The sequence below is a fragment of the Melospiza melodia genome, chromosome 14, assembly GCF_035770615.1.
Source record: "Melospiza melodia melodia isolate bMelMel2 chromosome 14, bMelMel2.pri, whole genome shotgun sequence".
In the NCBI taxonomy this organism is placed as follows: Eukaryota; Metazoa; Chordata; class Aves; order Passeriformes; family Passerellidae; genus Melospiza; species Melospiza melodia.
In genome coordinates, this window is record NC_086207.1 from 12556767 (window position 1) to 12579981 (window position 23215).

General features: G+C 38.0%; 1 protein-coding gene across 1 annotated transcript in view; it reads left to right on the top strand.

Moving 5' to 3' along the window:
• SPOCK1 (SPARC (osteonectin), cwcv and kazal like domains proteoglycan 1) overlaps window positions 1–23215 on the top strand; it is a 264194-nt gene that overhangs the window by 84151 nt on the left and 156828 nt on the right. Inside the window, exon 3 of the mRNA XM_063168721.1 lies at window positions 449–494. Within this exon, the coding sequence (XP_063024791.1) occupies window positions 449–494 (46 nt within the window). The remainder of the gene's footprint in view (window positions 1–448; window positions 495–23215) is intronic.

Genomic DNA, 23215 nt, shown 5'->3' on the forward strand with positions numbered 1-23215 from the left:
TTAAATGTAATGTTTGCAGTATTACTCCTGTATTTCTATACGTTCACAGTGGTGTTATTTACATGTGAGGATGTATCTTTGAATTTAGTCTGCTGATCTTTCACTACACCAGGATGGTGTGGATCATGTTATACTACCTGAACACTGTGTTCTTTCTTTTCATAGACTGTAGGCTAACATGAAATCATACAGAGTTATTAAAAAATATTTAATAGTGGGCATGCTTTCAAAAACAATCCAGAAGAAAAATTCAAGGTGCTGAATCCAAGGACCTTTTATTCTTTAATTTCCAACCTGCATTTACTACTCTTTAGGACACAACATGTTGATAGTGTTATCTTATTGCAGCTAAATCTGTTAGAATCCAAAAGTTGATTCATTTAGTTGTGTAAAATAGTACTGAAAATACTAATTGTTTTTTTTTTTTTCTTTTTTTATCCCTATTTAGGATGATTATTTCAGAAACTGGAATCCAAACAAGCCGTTTGATCAAGGTAAACTCAGTACACATTTTGTGGTTGTCTTCTGCTACTTTGTGATATCCCCATATGCTTTATGCCTCCCTTCCTCTGTCTGTCCCATGCATTAGTGAAGAGCTATATTCATATTTACATCTCCTTCCCAATTTAGTCACAGCTTGAGGTGGTTTATGTAGAAGAGTTTGACTCATCTCGCTATTTTTTCACCATGTTTTTAAATCCCCATCCATTCCACTTGCTGTTCAATGATGAAATGTGTGCTCAGAGAGATTCTCTGTAACCATGAATCTTGGTTTAACATGTAATTTAAAACAGGAATCTTCACGTTCATTTTCTTTCATGTTAAAGCCTTTGCTAAATTAATGTTGTAAATGTAACCACTGCATTTTCTAACACTCAAGGGGCCAATTCTTTGAAATCAGCTGTAATGCATGGATTTCAGTGCTGATTTTAAAAGGGAAATGGTGCTGTGTATATGCTGCTCTTTCAGATGCAGGCTTTGTAAACGATATTTTGCACTTTGTCTTGGTGAGTGTTTAAGTTATGGCAGTACCTCAAATATTTCAAGGTCAGCCACTAAAGGAGAGGAAAAATACCCCAAAAAACCCATTCTAATTGTGTCCAGGATAGCACTGGATACAACAGCCATACTAGGAAAAAGAAATTCAAAATTACTGAAGTGTTTAAGAAGAAAATACTTACTTGAAGTCTTTGAAGGTGCTTTTGAAAATTTCACTTTATGTCTATTTCTATATTTCATTGCCAAGCATGTTCCTTGTATTGTCTGTAGCTCACAGGAATATCTTTGGAGTTAGAGCTTAGGAGTGTAGATTCTCTGTCTTTAGGGAAATGAAACTTCAGTGTCAAAGGAAAGGCAAAGTTGATGCTTTTGTCAAGACACATATCCACAGAGGTTTTCAAAGGCATTCGAGGGATTTAGGATTACAAATCCTATTGACTTCAAATACAACTTATGCTCCTACCACTTTCGGAGGCCTTGTGACCCTCTGTTTTCCCAAGAGGAAAAACAAAAAGGTAAATCCTGGCAAAGTATTGCAGGGAGATTTTGAATTGACATGCTTTAAAACTATCCTGTATATTGTGTTACTGAGATGTCTGACTCTGGGCAAAAGCAGGAATGCTTGTAGAGAATCTAAAGTCACACATGGATACCTTGAAGGGATATGTCGGATGTCTGCTAAGATTTCTGTCTCTTTGTAAAGAAAAGGATCATTTCTTTTTCAGGGCTGAGTTTCTCTGACACTGTGGATGTCTCTGCTCAGGAGACAGAATGCAGACTGTGGGTGCAGTCTGAGCAGGATGCTCTGCCCTGCACAAAGAACTGTGCGCTGCTTTCTTCTCACTGAAATCTTACAAATGGGTTTTATTTGGCCAATAGATCATTCTTTTTGACAGAGGTCACTACTCTTGGTTGTGGCAAAACTCGCCCTGTCTGCAATGTTAAAAATAGCCACTCACTCAAACATTTCTAAAGAGATTTATTATTAAAAAAATATATATATTGCTTGAAAACTGTTGATTAGTTTAGTTACATATACACAGAGCATGTGAGTCTTTAGGCATTGATCCCAGTGTTGTCACCCAAAAAATGAAGAGAAGTCACATGCTGCTGCTTTGGGCCCTATGAGTCAGATGCTGACAAGACTAATCCTCAGTTTATATTTGCATATAGGTATGTATATGGGTGTAAATGTATACATGATATATTTATGTATATATAGAGGGAGTTGTATTAAAATAGAAACTGCTGAGATGAAGGAAGGAAGGAAGGGAAGCTTTATCTTTCCCAGATGTTCCCACCAAAGCTTTAATTTCTGTAATTTTCCACAGAGAGGAAAAAGAACAGTCAGAAGAATTTGTCCCAGCTCTTTTATGCCACATGAGCTGCAAGACAATTGTTTAATCTGTTTTTCTTTTTCCATTCTCCCTGCCCTGGTATTTTTTCCCATGTTTTTCTGTTTCATTTTGGAGAGTTTAAATGTCCCTTATGCTCTTGTATGGTTTTGAAGATAGAAAAGCTTTCATCTTATATTTTTGGGATTCTGATATCCAGAGAATTTGTGCACATCCTGTGGTGAGGAGCCCTACCTTGCTCCTGTGAATTCACTGGCAGGTCTGTGTTCTCACCACACAATTGTTATTTAGAGAGATATCTCAAAGGCTTCTTTTAACCTCACAGGACCAAGATTCTTCCTAGTTACTGACGAGAAAAAAACTTCTCCAGTAGGTGAATGAAAAAAGATTTGGGATTTTATAGAAAATCTAAGTGTAGTGTTAACAAGCTAAAGCTCTTTTTGCAAACACTAACTTTCTGGGACAGGTTTATGAGTTTTTAATATTGAAAATCTACTTCTCAATTCTAAATCTAAAATCCTGCTTGAATATTTTAATTGTGAAGTCTTTATGTGGAGCCAGAGTGTAGAACCAGGCTGGGAGGGCAGGGTTGGAAGTAACTGAAGGCAGGAAGTATCTGCCAGAGGGATCTCACAAAAGTAGTGGAGCATTCCACAGGTTTAACAGATTTAAAAACCAACAGTGATCAGTGCTTTTGAAAATCAGCAGAGTTCTGATTCCAGGCTTGTACTTCACTTACATCTCTTAAAGAAGTCTGCTGCATCCAACCAACCCTGTATCCTTTTCTAACAAAAAGCTGGCTTTATTCAGCAGGATGAATTATTTAATTGTGCATTGAAAAACAATAACAGTGTAATCAAGCTGTCTGCTTTCTGCTGGCAGTGTGGAGAGAAATACCTGAGTGTTTCTCTCAAGAAAAGAAATTCCTTGTTTTGTAAAAAAAGCATTCATGGCTTTCACTGAAACCTCTAGGGAGTGACATGAGGTGTGTTTGATAACAAACCTGTTCAAGGGAAGTCAACTTGAGTCGTTCAAACTGCAACTCAGAGGACACTTGAGTGATCAGAGAGGGTTTTTTTCAGCTGAGCTACCAGCCCAGCTTTATATTCATCTTTAACCCAGCAGAAACCAATACAAAAGTAAGGATCTACTGACAGAGCTGAGCTAACAAGGCACTTGGACTGCAGAAGGCAGCAGAGTTTGCAGCCTGGAAATGATTGCTGGTCATTAATATTGAACTTGATTCTGTCACAGTAACAGAAGCAAGAAAGCAGAAGAGCAGAAGGGGCAGGTAGTGAAGATTTTGAAATATGAATCAAAGAGTTGGGTTTTTTTCCTGACAAGGTCATTTGAGAGTTCTTAAGGAGCTTGACAGCTAACCTGGCATACTTTCCTAGTCTTCTTCATCCACTTTGGAGAGAGAAAAGAGGGAATAGGGGAAAGCTTTAGCATAACTCAAGTAAGAGATTTTGAAATGTGTCTCATATTCAGCACCTATTCAGACTTGCCAGAAAATGAACTCATTAAGACTTTATGGATTCTGTTAATTGAAAACTGTTAAATAAAAAAAAATAAGTTTAAGTTACTAAAAATTTCTGCTAGAAGCCACCCCTAAAATTGCTGGAAGCAGTTTGGAATGGTGTCCAGTTTTCCATATGACTTTTTAAAAGCATCTTTGCCCAGAACATAGAAACTGTGGAAGTAATGGGGTGTACTTTGTATTGCAGATGCATGAGCTCTGAATCAAAACACCTTTAAAACATTCAGCTGCCATTATTATTATTAACACATCTCTAGAAGGATGCAGTAAGAGGGGTAAAAATGTGATTCTGTGGTGGTGCTGATTTTTTTTCCCAAATATGTGTTTAAAACCATCCACTGAACTGTGTAATTTTCTGTCCAAAGAGTTGCAAGTTTCCCCCTTCCCATTTGGATTGTGACAGTCAGATGATTGCAGTGGATGGAGCTGGCCTGAGTCCCCTCCCTCAGCTCTGCCTTCAGCACTGAGGCACCAAGGACTGGCTGCAAACAGGGTACAATTTTACCCATTGCTGGTGGTAGCAATACCAAATGTTCCAAACTTCAGGGGGAAAAAAAAAGCTCTTGATTAGAAACAGTCTGACCTTTCCCCCTTGTCTTCCAGCCTTTGTCTTTCTTTTCACTTCTATTCCCAATCCTCTTCCCCAATAACTGAGAAATCTGGACAGGGATGTTCCTTCTCAGGGCTTTCATTATCTGCCCTTGGAGAGGAGGGAATACAAAAAAATTAAAAATTCAGACTCCTTATTCCAGTGTATTGTGTGAAAACCTTTATCTGCCTGAATTGAACCTATCAATGACTGACTCTAATGTCAGACACACTCATTTAGACTTGACTATGGTTATTAATTACAGACATGTTCTCATTTCAAAGAGCTCCCCTTGAGCACTAATGAAAGGCTGAACTAGCAAAATACCCTCACTTTTGAAGAGGAAACATTGCTTTTGAGTGGACTGAGGCCTCCAGTGTAGCATAGCCTATGACTTTGATAGCCCAGCAGCCCTGTGAAGTGAATTTACCAAATTTAGAGCATTACATTTCAAGATGAATGTGTTGGTATCAGTGCTTCCTCTCCTTGTGCATCACATCCAACCTGTGTCTTTCCAGTGTTTAAATCACAAATCTAGACTCCAGAAATGGGCTTCTGCAGCTGTGCAGAAAAAAAAGTTTGCCTAAAATTCATAAGCCTTCTAAAACAAAAGGAGTGAAAATTGGAAGCCTGAGATGCAGGATGAAAATCATAGAACCTGCAATTATTTTTGAACATGTAATTTTCTGTTAGCCCAGTTAAGATGTTTTTTTCAGAAAAGCCTGAATAAATTCCTCACAAAGAGATGTTTAGTACTGAACACATCTCAAGCCACAAATATATGTTAGTTTTATAATAAATGTTTTCTATTACAGTGCCTCAGATGGCAGATTTCAATTGAATAACTTATTTTGCAATTTATTTTTTGACTGTGCTTGAATTAGTTTTAGAGGCTTATTCATAGTGCAAGTGCACATGAATTATGTTTGCAAATCTTCAGTAAATCAGTCCAATTTTAGAACATGTTAACTGAATCAACCAAAAACAATAGCTGAGATGCAGCACATGAAATATACTGTCTCCCATTAAATGCATTTCAGGAACATATGGCTGCTCATCTCCAGGCAGATGCACATGGTTCTTTCTGCATGCTAGAAGTGTATTATTAAATTCCTTATAAGCTTGTAAGCAACCAATTTTGTCATTAAATATGGCACAGGGAGTGACAGGCTGGGGTCCTTGTGTGTGATTGCATTATGGCTGATGTGCTTTGAGCAGAGGCAGTGATCAATAGGCTGCTTGGCTGGAATTTTATTAGCACTTGGGGAGCACTTGTTAGTTTTGTCAATAATGGTGCTGGCTTGCTTTTAATATCTCTTACTTCATTGACTGTGAAGCAGACATGATTTTCAAAGGGGAATTCATGCCCTGCCCATGCTCAGCCAGCTTCCATTGAAATAAGGGCATTTTGGAGGAATATCACAGAACCCAACCCTGCTCTCTTTGGCATCTCTCAGGGAGCAGAGGTCTCCTTCCCTGAGCTTCATTTCAGGATACAGAAATTCATTTTTGGTAACCTACCTAGACCTTTAAAGATGATGTTTGTAAAATACATGCCTGGAAATCTTCCTTCCTTATTTGCTGTGAGAGAAACCACAGAGCATTATCCAAACAGCTTTGGCTTGTATTCTGATTGAAGGCCAAACCAATGAGGGGCAAAGTCTCCAGTTTTGAAATCTTATTTGACTTTAATTTTGGATGCCAGAGTGACCCTTGAATCACTATCCAGTCAGAATAATAGTTTGAACGGTATTTAAACATGTTTATATGCTTGTCACTTAATGGATGATTACTGTCATTTAGTTTCAGCTGAAAAACAGGAACTCCTGTGGAGAATAAAAGTAGAAGGCAGAGTGGCAACAGCCATAAAAATGCATAATGAAGAATTTTTAGAAAGGGAAAAAGATCAAAATAATGACAAGTTGTTTCAAATATAGATTTAAGTAAACTAAGAATTAGAGGAAGAAAAACAGGGATAATTAGCATTTGCTCAATGTAGGAAGCACAAACGTGAATTATCCAAAAGCAGGAGCCTGGCTAATGACAAGACCCTTAATGATTGTAGTGACAAAAGGTTGCCTACAGAAAGTACAGATAAGTAGACTCTTAAGAATGGTAGCCCCAACCCAAAAAGTCAAGTACAAAACAAGATGTATAAGCTAGAATTCAGAAATAACAATTTTTACAGGCTTATTAGAAGCAAGAAAAGGAAATCAAGAAGAATGAGGCTCAGTGGAGAGAAATGCTCCTGTACAGGCACTGCTGAGAAGGCCAAAGCTTTGGCACCTGGCTTTGCTCTGGCTTTCACATAAAAGGGCTGCTGAGACCAGGTGGAATGGTTGATATCTTCGTTTGGAATGTAAGATTCTGGATGAGGGAAAGGACAGGCTTGGGTAAATTAGATATCTAAAAATCAGCTGGAACTGATCTATGGTTTAAGGGATTTAGCTGAAATAATTTTAGAGATGCTAAAAATTATCCTTGAAAAGTTATGAAATTGTACAAGATTGGGAACAGGCAAGCAACATTGGGTTTTTTTTCATTAAGGAAAGGAAGAAAATGGGAAAATGTATCCTGTGAGTTAAACCTAAAATCCTGGGGAAAAAACTTACACACTAGGATAAATATTTAAGCCAATATTTGTTAGTATCAATAAGATAAGGGGGGTGAATAAAACTGACGTGGATGCCAAACTAAACTCAGGTTTTTTTCTGTGACAATTACAGGCCTTGAGAGTCAGGAATAAGCTTGCAGCATCACATATCTTGACTTTATAAGGTTTTTGACATTGGTTTCCATTACTGCCTAAGACGCAAGTTAAAGAAATGCTGTCTAAACTAAATAAGTCTTAGGTGGATACAAAATAAGTTGGAAAGCTGTGTTCTGGTAGTAGCTGTCACTGGTTCAGTGTCAGGCTAGGAGGATAAATTGAGGTCTCTGTGATGTCTTTTGGGTCCAGTATTATTTCCCACTTTTTAACATTTACTGTTATTTACCATTTTAATTAAACTATAGATGCTGAAATTAGGCTGCCTATTAAATGTGGCACAGAAATAAAATTCTGTCACCTTAAGAAATTTAAGAAATATTCTGAAAACAGGGTAAATTTAGTCTAGGCAGATGCAAAGTTCTTATCTAAGAAGAATCATCTGCACAAAACAGGATGAAAACCAATGAGTAATAAATTTGGAGCAAAGGGCTAGGGGATTATACTGGATTACAAATAGAACATGAGTCAACAATGTCATTCTGCTGCAAAAAAGGGCAAATGTTGCACTGGCATGTGTAACCATGAGTAATCCTTCAGCTCTAAGCAGTGCCAGTAAGACCTTGGCTGGAATACATTGCCCACATTTGAGTACCAGGATTCTTGGGTACTGGGAATCAACTGGAAAGGACCCAGAGAAATGTAATAGGGATGATCAGAGTTGCAGAAAATATCCTCTGTGAAGAAGGAATGAAGGAGAGGAGCAAACCAACAAAACGGCAAACCAAAATAAAGCACAAAAAAGCAAAACAGTGCACAAATACTGATTCCAAATACTTAAAATTAACTGCAGGTGGAGGGCTGATTCTACATCCATTCTGGATATAACAAGGGAGAGTAATTTTACACTGCAGCAAAGAAAATTAATTTTAGCCTTCATAGTGGCAGCAATATTTAAGTATTGGGGGAAATATTTTAAAGAGAATGTCAAGACTCTGTTCAAGATGCTCTGGAACATGTTAGACAAATGTCTTGCAGATAGTGACCCAGGGGTAGCTGATCTACAATGGAGAGGGGGAATGGAACCAGCATCCTTCCCAGAACTGCCATTCCAGCACTGTGACTCTGTGATTGTATTTGATTAATGAAAACCAGCTAATTCCATTGAAATCGCAGAAGAAATGCTGAAGGAAGTGTTTCTTAAAATAAATTTCCAGTCAAAGTAAAGAATAAAAAATAAATGAACCAATATCCTTGACAGATGTTTTGGCACCACCTGCAAAAATGCAGGTTTTTATTTGAAGTGAGTAATGTTCATAAAGTGCAAGATAGGCACTAAGCATGGCTGTCATGGGCTTGCAGAGCTCTGTGAATGTAAACAGGGACTGGCAAAAGGAGGCCCATTCTCTGTGACTGCTTCTCCCTCTCTCTTGCTTTCTCACAGTCAGGAGCACTTCCAGGGATGTTGTACGTGGTGTTAGTAGTTTGTTGTGATTTAACCCTAAGGCTAAAGATCTGGGTGAAAAATCCATTACCTGTTCTTTTTCAGTTCATGAGCTAAGATGTGATGATACCTATGTATTTAGGAATTAAGTCTCCCTCTGCTGAAAACCCAAGTGCCCAGGTCATCAAAACCCTAAGTGAATCACAGCCATCTTACTTCCTCTTCTCATTGCTTCAAATTAAACATATTTGCATGAAATAATATTATTTCTTCTCTAATATGATTGTTTGCATTCTGGCTTTGCAGCCTTGGTCATTTGGAAAGTTACTTTAAACTCCAAACTGCTGATGTTAAGCAATCAATGGCAAGATGAATAAAGGAAATTTTCAAATATATTCTGGTGCTATTCTGTGCTAAAAAATTCCTTAAGCATATTATGTTGAAAGTTAGTTTGGCAAGTGTTGTTTAGTCATTTGATCTCATTCTGTCTTTTCTCTCCGAGTCCTCTGGTTGTAATATATCCATGGACTTCAGCATCAACACCTGTTTGTGTTTAGCAGTTATTGCCAACAGCTTTGAAAGGCTTGTCAAATTTACATATATTTCTTTAAAGTGCAAGGACAGGAAATCTGAAGACTGAAATTTTATTTCTGCTGCTCTCCTTGGAAGGTCTGTTTGAGGGTTTATTCTGCTTTACCCAGGGAAGATCAGTAGCAGCATTGTTTCCTTATGGATGTACATCCTTGCACTGCCCAAAATGTTAGATTCACTTTAACCACAAGGCAAAGCAGTACAATAAAACCTGCAATATAAGTATGTTCTACTCCTGGGATAGCTTTAATTTATAAACTGAGCAATCAAATCAATCTCTCACTTCCCATCTTATCTGTAACAAGTAAACAGAACTCTGTGGTAACTGGATGTACAGTAGAGCAGTCCTAGGGATCATTGCACATTACAGCCACCTTTAATGCAGTGTAAGTGAGCATCATTGTAATTATTTTTATATGATCTATCTGTGTGTTCATGGAGTTTATCCTTTATTTAACTGCTGGGGTTTAAAATTCCTTAGAAGAGGCACATATTCTCTAAGAACAAATGTATCTTTGCTGGAAAGGCTCCAGCATTGAGGCTTGTTTCTCTCTTCTTTAGGCCCTTTTGAATGACCTTTCATATTTAAATCCAGTGAAAGCTTACTGATATAACCAGAAGGCTGCAAAACTGAAAGGGAAGAACCTCTGCACATCACAGTGTTAAACACAGGCATCTAACAAAAAATGTCTGGTTCTGTCTCAGTGGACATAAAGCTGCCTAAGGACTCAGTGTTAGCTAAAAGAAATCCAGTAGCCATGGTTTTGTTAATCCTGTTCTCAACTCTAGCATATGGTTATAGTTAATTCAGTCTAACCCAATGGATTTATTTATCCTCAAAATCCAGATTATGTTTAGCTATCCCAAAGAAGATAAAAGCAAAACCATGAAAAGCCAGGTTCAAGTAGAGTCGCAAAAAGCACAAGTCTATTTGAAAAATACCAGGAGGATGTTAATGTGAATGCTATATCCAAGTGTCAGAAACATAAATGTATTTGTTGTGATAGTTTAGACATAAAGACAATGAGTTATGTTTTTCATCTTTAGATACTTCATCAATAGAACTCCTAAATATGACATTGCTGTGTGCTGGCCATAGGCTGTGCTTAATTGTTCCCCCTCCTAATTGCCTGACATAGCTCCTGGCTTCATCATTATTCCATTGCAAGAAATGGGACTTGATATTTAAGGAAACATTATTTATTTTCCTTATGTTTCTACTTCTAAGCTGCTTTTTCATGAAGTGGCACTTGTATATTTTCCTACACAGAGCTGTGGCAATAACATTTTTCCCAATGCCTATAAATAAATTAAGTATACTGTGGCTTGAAAGAGAAATTGCTATCCGCTGATGTTCCACTACCTACGAAACATTTTATCTTCTTTCAGTTTCTATTACTTTGCTCTCCCTTGATTTTGTAGGGGAAGTTGTGTTCCCTGTTAGTGTCATGTGGTGCATTTGTGAGCAGGATGCTTGATGTATGGAACTGTGGCAGGCGCCCGGTGTGGAGAGCTCTGCCTTGGAAATTGCATTGAAGAGGAACTTTTTGGCAGATGAAAGTGTTGATATGATTTGGAAATAGGCCTGTTCGTGTCAGTCAGTCAGGTACTTCATTTTTTAAGACAGGAAAAGAAATAAAGGTTGGAGATGAAAGAGGAGAGAGAGAGAGACCACCTGTCTAGAGGAAGCAGAGAGCCCAGGAGGAGGAATGCACTCCAGGGCTATATTTATGGCTTTTATAAAAATGCAACAAGTTAACTTCACAGGCTGCAGATTTAAAGAAAGGATGTAGTTGCTTAACTTTTCTCACCTGCACAGTTACCCAAAAGCTGGAGGTGGTTGTTCCTTTTGTCTGTGGTTCAGATTAGGAAGCCACTCTGAGGTTTGGCTGAGCCTAATTAACCTCCAGCGGGCTAAAATTGGATGGGACCAGGTGCAGACAAGATGCACACAGGGCCTCTTCTGGGCACTGATCTCAACTGGGACACAGCTCATGTTAGTTATACATAAGATATTTGGAAATTGCTTTATCCACATTTTCTGAAATATTAAAGAACAACTAATTCTGCCAGGCTTTCAAATGAAGACAAGACCTTGGAGGAAATGTGTGGAATTAAATAACCATGACAGGTGTCCTTTAAGCAGAAAGGTTCTCCTGGAACACACTCCTCAGCCCTTGTGTTATACTCTGCCAGAGTATTTGAAAATTACACAGTTTTAGTGGAAAAAATGGTGTGTTGGAATATAAAGGCTTCAGGAGCTGGAAATTTGTGCTAGTGTCCCTTTTACTGTTTTTTTTTTTTTTTTTTTTGAGTTGGGAAAGGATGAGGAAGAAGGAGAAAGCGGAGAGAAGCAAAAATAAAGTATGCAGAAGATGATGTTGAGTGCTTTGAAACAGGATCATGTGGATTAATAATGGATTTTTTGTGTGGCAGTCCCCTGGCAGGGCAGATTTTTTGCCTGCCTGTTAGTGTGCTGTATTTTTCATTAATCTAGTAGAGAGAAAAGAGTCTTTTGCTTGCTTTTCTGAAATAACAGGAATTCTGTGATCTCTGTACAGGTTTTCAATTATTTTTATTTTTTTCTTTAATTAAAATATTGAATCCATACTCTTTACACCTTTAGGATAATGAAGTTTTTATCTCACTTTAGTTAGTATTCAGGGAAAGGGGGGTTGTGGTTTCAGGAGGTTGCTGGAGCAAGGTAGTACGAGATGGAAATAGAGCTTTTTGTGTGGTGAAGGCAAGGAGTGAAAAATTAAAGGTATATCTGGAACTAAGGTGGTTTTTGTGAACAATTTTATTTGTTTTAGGGATGTCTATGTTAAATTCTATTTCACTATTTCCCTCCATGTGTTTGTCCAGTACATTGGCACGAGAGGTTTCAAAAGGAAACTGTTAAAAACTAGAGTCTGAAATATTTACAAGCTTGTTTTTTTTAAGTACTAAATAATTATGAGAGACCATTATTATGTAAATCAGCAATTTCCTCAATGATAAGAATACTTAGTTGAGAAATTAATTTTTGGTATGCTGACTAAATAAAAAATTTCATTAAAATCTTTGTAGGGTCTGTACTAGGGAGGTAATTACAATGTTTTTTCTTGTATTTCAATTAGGGTAGATGTGGTTTAACAAGTATTTTAATAAAACTTAGTAGCATTTATTTTCCACCAAATGGTGTGAATTTAGGTGACATCTCTGACACATAAAGAGCCTAGGGTTGGATATGTGTGGTGAATGGATTTTATTTTAATGAATTATAATATAATTTTCCTGTCTTAACAAATAAAGTTGGGCATTAACTCTAAATTCATTAATTCCTTTGCATCCTTTTTTCTTTGGGAAAGGATGTACTAAAAATTCCTTTAAGCTTATGAAACTGGATGGAGTGTATGACAAATAGATTTAAATGGATTACTGAGGGGTAGAACACAAAGGCAGAATTCCATCAGTGTCAAATTCTGCCCTCAGCTACGTGCAGGCTCCTTGGTGAAGTTACAGTCATTTAAATTGGGCTGAGACTTACATAATTTGGATGGAAAACACATGTTCATTGGGTATTTCTCTTTTTCAGTCATTCTGATCTAAACCTGGCTACTGGGCATTTGGATCATGTACATTTTCCTGTCCATGAAAGCATCATTAAGGCAATAGTAGGGGAAATGTGGCTGCTTCTTAAGCTTTGATTAATTGCTTAGCTTGTGCATTTAGGCCATTTCTCCTCTCAGATAAAAGCACTAAGGTGAAAAAGCAGTGTTGATGATGTTGGTAGAATTGTCTGACACTTTGGAGGGATTAAGAAGCCTCTTCTCATCTTCTGCCTTCCCTTCACACGACAGCCAGAGCAGTGCTCAGATCCCTCCATCAGCTCTGCTGAGGGTGTTTGAGGAGTGGCCAGCACCTTGTGGGCTCCTTGCTTCTCTCTTATTGTGGTGTCTGAGGTATCCAACCTCATTCTTCAAATGCTTATAAGGTCATGGATTTGAAAGAATTCTCAAAGTAAATCAAGCAGATGAAGCAGAGGGATTGTGTGTACATCCCCCATTTTGTAATTTTGCCATTCAATGCTGTTTTCTCGGGCACAGTTTCATTGCAGAGACTGAAAAAGTGTCAGTAGTCCAACCATGAAAAAAATAAGCATGTGACCAGATCTGGCTTCCACAGTTCCCTAGAAAATATGGCATAAACAAGGAAACTGCAGATGCAGAGGGGAGTGATGAGCTCAGCACGATCCTGAAGCCTGACAGTCCTGTTCTTCTAAATGCTGTCTGATGCTGTTATGTGCTGAGTCCTTCTGCTGAAGCAATTTCACACCTCATCTGCTAGAGATGAAAATGGCAGGGAACAAACTATAAATCCAGCTAAAACTTACTTTAGTAGATATATCATCCTATCAGAATCTTTTTATATAAATAATTAGTTCATCACTTCCTCAATCCACTAAACTTGCAAAGCTTGGGAAATGACATGGTGTCATTATCTCAAGACACTCTTAAGGAATTAAGTAATTCACCTCTTCCCCCAAGGCAGCATCAACCCTATCTGCATCACTCCTGACATTTCCTCACTGTCCACAGTCTCCCCAGCAATTTATTCTGATATTCTTAACCACTGGAAATTTGTCACCTGAACTTTCCTTTTCTGCAGTTCAAGCCTTTGAATTGAAAACTTTCATATTGTGTGCCATTGAAGTGATAAACAACTGGATGTCACCTTAAATGTAGTGGCTTTTTCTTTATATGAAGACTTGGTATGTTTCCTTTCAGTGCTGTCTTAACCACAGATCCCTGAGTTCTTCCTCACAGAAGAGAATGTTTGAAACAAATGGTGTTTCCACATTGTTTGAAATAATTTCAGCCTCATTGCGTTCATCTGGTCAAATAATCCTTTAATCCATGCTCAGACCCAATTGATCTTTTATTTTTTAATGTTTTCTTAGTGGATGCCTATATTATGCTATAGTAGTGCAGATAGAGTATGATTGATCAGTTAATCAAATGAGAGTTATTACTGGATCATTAATTCTGGCTACATAGATAATTAAAAGTACAGATTTTTACACCTAGAGCCAGTGGTATTTTGTATTTTTTATAATATGGGTTTAGAATATATTTATGCAAGCAGAAAATTGAATCAGCATTACCATCAGTGCATTAAATGACCAAATTTTATTAGAGAAGAATTCTGTTAAAATATAACAGTAGATATAGATATGGAAAGAATCCACAAAAACCATGAGAATTACCATGAAAGGTTTTGCATCTTTAAATGACAATTTGATCTTTAAAATATTGTGCATGCCCAAAATCATTCCTTTTGCATGCTGGATATCACTCCCATGTGATTTATGTGTTCTCAGTGTGCACACCTCTCTCCCTGAGTCATGAGACGCCCCTGATGATTTGGTTTATGTGCTTTGATTTGTGCAGTCTGAGTATAGTCTCCTAAATAAATTCAAATAAAAGAAAGGAAGGTGAAAATTCTTTGCTATGTGGAGGGACTGAGTTTTTTTTCTGCATTGTGAACAAGTGAAATATCAATGTGACAAAGAATAACTATTACTTAAACTTGACTCAGGGCAGCACTTCTGTGATTGAGGAGTCTGCGCAACCTCTTTGTCTCATTCTGGCCATGCTGGAAAGTTCTCAAGACTGGTCTCTAACTACCAATAGAAAACAACCATAGGAAGTTATGGAAGATTATTTAAATCCCCACTCCTGGAATTTCTTAAACAGTGCATAGACCATGAGACAAGATGGTCTAATGGTTAAATCTATCCTTCACATCTCTGAATGAGCTTCTTCCCTAACTCCATTAGAAATTAGATTGAGAATCTTGAAATAAAATTTTGTTTTCTAGCTCTGATGTCAGCTTCTTGGGAACCTGAGATGAGATCATATAAACTGAGTTTTAGCTCCATGTGCATATAATTGGAATAATAAAATTTTCTTTTTCCTCTCCTCCCCTGCTTAGTTTAAATGTTCATGTGTGTGACTTCCATGAATTGTGTACTCTGCTGTTCTGTACTGGGACTACCCTCCTAATTTCAGTAGAACTACTCAGGGGAAAAAAAGAAACAGTTGCAAAATTCTCATCCCTTCTCTTCCCAGGTAGTCCATCATCCTTCTCAGGTTCTGCCACCTTGATGGTCCCAATTACCAAATCAGGAATCAAGGTTCAGTGCTCATTAATCAGTAATGAGGCAGTTCTGGGCTAACAGAAAGGGAGGAGCAGGAGCCCCTCCAGGTGCGGGTGGAACAGGCCCCGAGAAGCCAATTGCCATTTAACACCTTCCTTCTTCCCTCAGCCTTCTGCTCACCCTGCCCTGGACTGATCAGTACCCACAAGCTTCCAGTGAGGATGAAACCCTCCTGTTGGCCCCACATCCCTTTAGGGCCTTCATCGTTATTCACTGCCAATGTTCTTTCAGCTCTTCCAGCTTCTTGCCGTTGCACTGTCCCATGTGGCCAAGTGAACTTTTATAATAGCTTTGAGTTTGCTCATGCAAATTCTATCCAATTTTTCATTCAAATGAAAAAAACCTTGCACTTCTGTGTACCCTTCAGATACTACTTTCTGTAAATTGATAAGAAAAAAGTGATGATATCTTTTTGACTCTGTTGATTCTATGTAATCTTGCAGGTTCTGAAGTTCACATGCTCAATATGTTCTGAGGATGAAACACCAACTCTCTTTGTAGTCAATGGGAAATCAGTCATTTATCCTAGTGGAGGCAGATTTTCAACCCAGATACTTACATTCTTTTTGGTTCTATTTACTTCAAAATTACATATAGAGACTTTCAGGGGATGAGAGGGGAGATGAAGTTATTTGGGATAAAAGACAGGATGCAATAAAGCAGAATGGTTGGCTCATCTGAACTTCTTCAGAGACTGAAAGTTCCTGTTGAATCTCAGGATAAGACTTTCTTAAATCCATTGATTTTTTTTTTTTTTTTTTTTTTAATTGGGTCTGGTTTTTGGCTTCATTTTCTTTCAGAATTTCTGTTGCATTTTCCAGTACTGTATCTTCTGGCTTCTGTGAACTTTGCTGTTTTCTCTGCCTTTTCAGCCTTTTCTTCCATTCTACTACTTTTGACTCTCTCCATTCCAGCTATTATCTGTTTTCTTACTGCTTCAGCATGGATCCCTCTCTCTTGTGAAGTGCTGACATGTTCCCCATCAGCAGAGTTGATTGCTCCCATTAATGCTTTTTCAGTGTCTTTTTGTAGGAGTCGCTGTGTGATCAGAAAGGTCAGATCAGCCCCCAGTTGTGGACACCTGGTGTTTTTGCTATCAGAAATAATCAGGGGAAAGGGAAAGATAAGATCAGGGAGCAGCAAGATGCTTCCTGACTGTAGGGCAGCTGGGAATCATGAATGAAAGGCTTGCTGTCAAAAAATTGCACATCTACATTGAGGCAGAAAATAGCAATGCTAAGAATGTGAAATTAAAAAAAAAAAAAAAAAAAAAACACAACCAAAAATCCTAGCCAAACAAAAAAACCTCTAAAGGGTCAACCTTTTACTTAATGAAGTCAGAACTGCAAAATCCAGGGTGAAAAAAATGTTGGTTCTTCAGGAGTTAAGAAAACAAAGTGAGTTTGTTTAAATATGATCTCACACAGTTATGCTCAACCAGGTAACTAGAAAAGCAATTAAGGGCAAAGCATCAGCAAGGAGACCTGCCAGAATGAAAATGAAACTGAAGATTACTGTTGTTTACCTTCAGCCTCTCTGAACTGAAATTGCTTTCTGTTGCTTGTACATTCAAAGAAAAAGACAAGAGCAGTTTAATCTATTTTTTATCTTTTCAGAACCTCCTGATGGGAATGATCATTTTTCCAATCTGCTTTATTTGGTCATAAAGAAATAGAAAAGTAGCCAAAATAATATGTTATTTTAGTTTTTTCCTTCACTTGCAAAATTCAGCCCTTACGGTTTCTCTCAAAATTTCTTTTTATCTTCTCCACCTAACTGTCACTCCAAACATGATCTAAAATGAATGTGCTCTAGATTTACAGTATGCTGTGGAAAGATATAATGTCATTTGGCTTACATTTTTGTCATGTTAAGATGTGGTAGTGTTTTTACTTTATTATACCACTGAAAGGGGATTATAACCAATTTTAACAAAATTTGATAATTAAAATAAGTAAGATATTGCCTGAAAGTATGGAGTAATTTTTGCTGCTACAGTCAATCACAGGAAAAATTATTTCTAATATGACTGCCACACACTGATTGCATGGAATTACACCTAAATGTCCCTCATGCACTCCCCAGAACCTCTGTCTCACACTTTGAGTGTCTAAAGATGACCAGGAAAATGAGGATGGGTCATGTTCACACTCAAACTCGATGGACTCCTCAAGGATAATCAGCACATTCCTCATTGTGCTCTTTTACTTAAAATCTGTAACCCAGCTGTCTCTTCAGAATTCAGAAATTCAGTCTTTTCTTCTAATTGTAAAACTCTCCAACATGAAACGCTCTCACCAGAAACAAAGCTCTTTCCTTGGCTTTCTGCTCACCATATTCTCTCCCAGGGAGGTGGGGGATGAATTCCCACTGCTTCCCCAATGTTGGAATCTGAACAGGAATTCTCATTTTCTTTGAAGTCATATTCAAAATTTTATCAGTTTTACTGTCCCCCCCTGAACTCTTATCCTCATTTTACCTTCTTATCCTGTGTACCTTGTTCATACTTTTACTCAGACAGAGACATGTGCCAACTGAGGGTATCAACAATGCTTAATAGAGCAGAATAATCATCTCCTGTGCTTTAGTTAAGACTTTCCTGATAATACACTTCAGTTAAAAGAGTTTAGTTTTGTTGCAGCAGCTTGACAGTTTTGATTCCTATTCAGCCTGCAGTTTGTTGACACGCTGGGATCTCATTTTGTATTTTTTCTACCTAGTCAATCCCCATTTTGTGTTTATTACTTTGATTTCTGCTTTGTGATGCTGCTGCTTTGTTTTTGTGTGTACTGACTGTTGCCTTACTCATTCCTCTCATTTCCCAAGATCATTTTTAACTGTAACCTCCAGAGCATGACAGCTCCTTTCCTCAGTTCTGTGGCTTATGACCCTGCTCCCCATTCCATTAGCCCAACAGTTGGGCTATGTTTTTTAATCTCAAAATACCTCCTCATTTAACTGAATCATGCCAATTAGCAAAATACCCTTTGTGTAAAGACAGAATAATGTGAAAAAAATGAACTCAACTCCTCAGATGCCTGTGTTCATTTTAGCACATTTTGTGCTGGCTGGGCAGTTTTGCCTGTTGGTGTCTGGGGAGTGAGGATGGATGCTGACTGTTTAGCAGCTGCTCTGAATTATCCTGTATATTCCACATTCTCTGAGGGCTGAGCCTCCAGAGGTGCTGAGCCTGCCCAGCAGCCCGGAGGGAAGGAACAGATGTACCAGCTTCACACATCCCTAGGAGCAGTTTGCTGAGCCAGGGTAATGTTTGTTCTGTTTGGCAAGGCCATTATCAAACTGGTCAAAGCCCAGGAGCCTTGTTCTCACTGTTGGGAACTGATCATCCTTCCTGCTGAGAGTGTCTGAACCTAAATCAAAGCCGTCAGGCACTAAGTACTGACAAAGTGACAACAAGAAGTCAAGGTTTTGTCAGAGTCTTTTTTCATAGTCAGAAAGTGAGCTGCTGAAAACTTTTTAGCACTTAGATATTTCATGCAGTGAAACTCAGCTGTCTGAGGCTGATAGCTGCAAAGGAATAGAGTAAGAGCTGCAAGTCCTGTCTTGGTACACAAAAGAAATTTGGGAGTGTGAATTTTGTCCACTGCCCCAGTGTCCGTGCTGCCTGCAGGAGAACTGCTGTGGCTGGAGCTGTGGACAGATTGAATGTGATTGTTGGAGGCAGAACCAGCCTGTGGCTGTGCTGGGGTTGGCAGCTGAACCACCGGAACCTCCATTTCTGTATCAGCAGGGACAAGAATATCCCTTGGGGACAATCTTTCCAGATTTAGAGCTTCTCCATGTCAGCAAACTTACAATTCAGAATGTAATTCAGCTCTGCTGAAGTAAATAATATTTCCAACAATATTTGATACTTTTCTTTGCATTTGTCAGTTGTTGTTTTTTTTTCCCTACTCCTGTGCATGGGGAAGTCACATCTGTGCCCCTTACAGATGTTATCATGCAGTCTCTCCTGGGAGCCAGGTGTGTCAGTTCTGTACAATGCACTTTGATCCCATGAGGTGTCACCTCAGCCTTTACCAAGAGTGAGGTGTAGATGGCATGTGTGGTAAACACTTTAATTTGGTCAATAGTTTAATTTGGTTTGCAACTTAATGACATTTGAAAGTATGTGCTGGCATTTCTGCTAGGCTGCCTGCCATCATTTTTGCCTTGACATGGCAAATAAAGGCTTACAACTCAGGATGGAATTAGCATGAAACATGTCCATCAATCTCCATAAAGAAGCATTATGTAGTAGATTTTTATTAACTCTGAAGTAAAGGCAGTATAATTGAACAGAAATGTGTGCAGCTACTGATAGGCTTGTTTGAGAAATTCTCAGTGCTTCTGCTTTTCATTCTTTTTGAGCAGAATTTTAATTCCAGCTGTGTTTCTTTTGTTATCACTCCTCAGCCTGTGGACAATACTAAATATTTTATTTTGAGAAGCTTTGCAGAAAAACCTGCGTTTCTTTCTCCTCAAAAGGGGCTGACTGACCTGAAATCAGATAAGGTGCAAAGAAGGTTCATTCTATAACCCCTGTGCTGCAAAGTCAGCTGCTGTTATTAGCCCTATCTAGCAAAATAGTTCACAACATCCCATATTGATAGCAGGAGATAAATGTTACACTAGATGCACTTTAAAAGTTCATTTCAATTTTAGAAGCATTACTAGTAGCTGAAATATCCAACAACTTAGGTATGCAGAGTATCACTGGAGTTGATATTGCCTCTGCAAAAAGATTTTGAGAAGCTGCTGCAAATTAGCCTGGCTATTATGAACACATTCTATTTTACAGCATTGTATACTGCAAAGCATGTACACTTTGGAAAAAATGGACATAAATTAGCCTTGTAAATTGTTTCATATCTTGTATTAAATGAACTGCTGAGAGTCTAATCAAAAAAGCATGGACATAAAACAGATTCCCATTGATTTCAGAGGTCTTGGGTTCAGATCCTACGTGTGTGTGCTTGTAAAAGTCATGTTGTGAATCCATTCAAACTCCAGAAAAATTAACTTCCCTCAGCTGCTTAACTTTTAAAGCTCTGGGTTTGCACATTAGTTAGGTGCAGGAATGCCTTATGCATCATTATCCCTCTTCCTCTCAGTGCACAGTTCCTGTTGACTGCAGTAGGAGTTTCCTGCTTGGAGAGACAGAAGGATCAGCCTTAAAAAAATGATCGAGCCAGAAATGACCTGCCCAGCTTTCATTACTCAGAGTGCGTTACTCAAGCTCGGTGACTTTTCTGTCATTAATTACAACTGTCGGGAAGTAAGGTTGAATTAAGGATTTTTCTTTACTCCTAAGATTGTGTTTTACAAGGTATCCTATAGGTTCTCCAATTTGAGGTCAAAGTGTTTGTGCCAATTGCATATTTGTAACTAAATTGTTGAGATTGCCAAATGTTGAGAAACTCTGGTAATCACCAAATTTTTACCTCATTCTCATTTACCTCAAGTTCTCTCATATTCTGCAGTCCTATAGGTCCTTAGCTGAAATCCACAGCCTTGACATCAGAATGAGGTTTTTAGTTGCCTGAGTAGATAAATGATTTTGTGACACACTTTTTAGTGTGATTAACATTCTTAATTTACTTAAAAAGCTTATTCAGTCCCTGATATATTACAACTAAAAAGGGACTGTCCTCTATCTCTAGAAGTCTATTTCACTGAGAAAGCATCTTTAACTTCAGAGTGAAGAAGCTGTGTTAACTTTTATATATTGCTACCCACCACCTAGCTATGATTTGTTAAAATTGCATCTTATGCAGAAAAAACATCCTTGGGTTGGGAAGTATCTTAATATTTTAACTCGATAGATTTTTCATATCCTTTTAGTACTCCATAGTAACTTGCAACAGATTTCCTTATACAAAGCTGAGCAAGGAAAAGACAAAAATAGACAGAAGTGCATTAATTCTTTGCAATCAGATCATTGGAGATGTGGCACATGAAACTCCTGATTAACTGTGATTTAAATCACATAAAAATACATTTCACTTGCAGCTCTTTCTTTGAAGTACCAGAGGCCAGATGCACAGGACACTAATAACTAAAAACTAATTCAGTTATCTGTTACCTCAGTTCAGCCCATCAGCTTCGTGTGGCACTTTGCAGAATTCTTCATTAGTGAGTTCAGGACCCTGGATGAAGCAATGCCCTGACCACCCTGGTTCCCTGAGTTTGCCATCAGCAAGTGTAGTAAAGAGATTGCTAATTGCTTTTGTGAAATGATTCAGCTTGATGGTATGCACAAGTAACCCTTCAGATATCTAGGATCTCAGCTCTCACAGAATTCTCTGCATTGTTAAAGAGACATCTTTCTTTTTTTTTTTTTCAATTTTATTTGTGATGCAGAGTCAAGATTTGCATTTTTATTAGAGCCCCCAGATGCCTGGTTTGGCTTTGCTTCAGTGCACTGATATTTTTAAGCCTGCTAAGTACTTCTACTCTCATCACTCATGTTTGTGTGTCTGTTTTCCTTCCAAACACTCACTATTGCTTTCTTAATCCATCATTGTTTTGTTCTGGGAATGATAAAGATAAAAGCTACTTTACTGGTCAGCTCACTTGTGTCTTCATTTAATTCATCCTAAGTTAGGTTGCCAAAACTCAGCACATAACTTAGACTTTGGGTCTGCAGCTCAAACTTTTCTAATTCCAGAGATGTGTAACCCTGTTCTCTCTCCCAACCCTGCCTGTGCATTCCTTCAGATCACTTGGACTTTATCCAGCATGCCTTGACTCATTTTTTTCCCCTCAACTTTCAAGTGAATCTACAACTTCTGTCTGGTTGGTTTTCCACTCAAAAGCCCTGTGGTACTTACTCAACCCATTTCTGAGTGTGGCAAGTAAAAAACTGGTCTCTGGCTTAAATATTCTTGAGCATGAGGCCAAAATTGGATTCAAAAATCAGCAAGGAATGGAAAGAAAATATTAGAGAGAAATATTTAATGAGAAGAAGTGATTGCATGGCAGCATGGATTAAGTAGGTGCAGTATTGAGACAGAAGTATTTCATGCAGCATTTTGCAGGAACAGCTGTTTAGCACTTTTAAACACCAACTGAGGAGCTTCCTATGCATTGCAGCATTTGGGATTGTGTAGTGAGTGATGTGCAAAGGTCTAACAAGGCACTGGCATGAGGTATTTGACTCATTTATTATAGATATCATATTAAAAGAAGTAGTTCTTAGTTATGCAGCTCTGTTTTTCTATGCAAATTCTCCACATTCATCTGTATAAGTTGTGCTCTTTCTGTCTTTGGTTAAAGGCTATTCTTTTCATTTCAAGGAAGGCACTTTTTCTAAAAGCTGGAAGTAATCTGATTTTTTTTTTAATAAATCACTCCTGGGATAAGATATGAATTTGAATTGCAAAAAACATTATTAAGAATGCAAATATCCTTTAATCACCCCAAATATGACTGTCATCTCAAATGCCATATAACTCATGCATAGCTCAAGTGAGGCTGTCTTGTGAAAGGAATTATGGCTTGATGTTTACATTTCTAGGTCTTATAAGTATAGCTGTGGTTTTTTTCCCTTTTTCTTTTTTTTTTTATAATAGAAACTTGAGAAGTGAATCTTTTTCCCAGTGATACAGCTGAGGTCAGGCAGGCTAGTTCAGTTGCATGTATTAAATGTATTATCAAGATACAGCTCATCAAGTGATAAATATGTAAATACATCAGTTTAAATGGGTCTGGGCAATAAAAAATTAGCATCTCCAAGGGTATTTCCTGGTGTCCTTTAGTGACCAGAGCTTCAGAAATGGGCTGTAG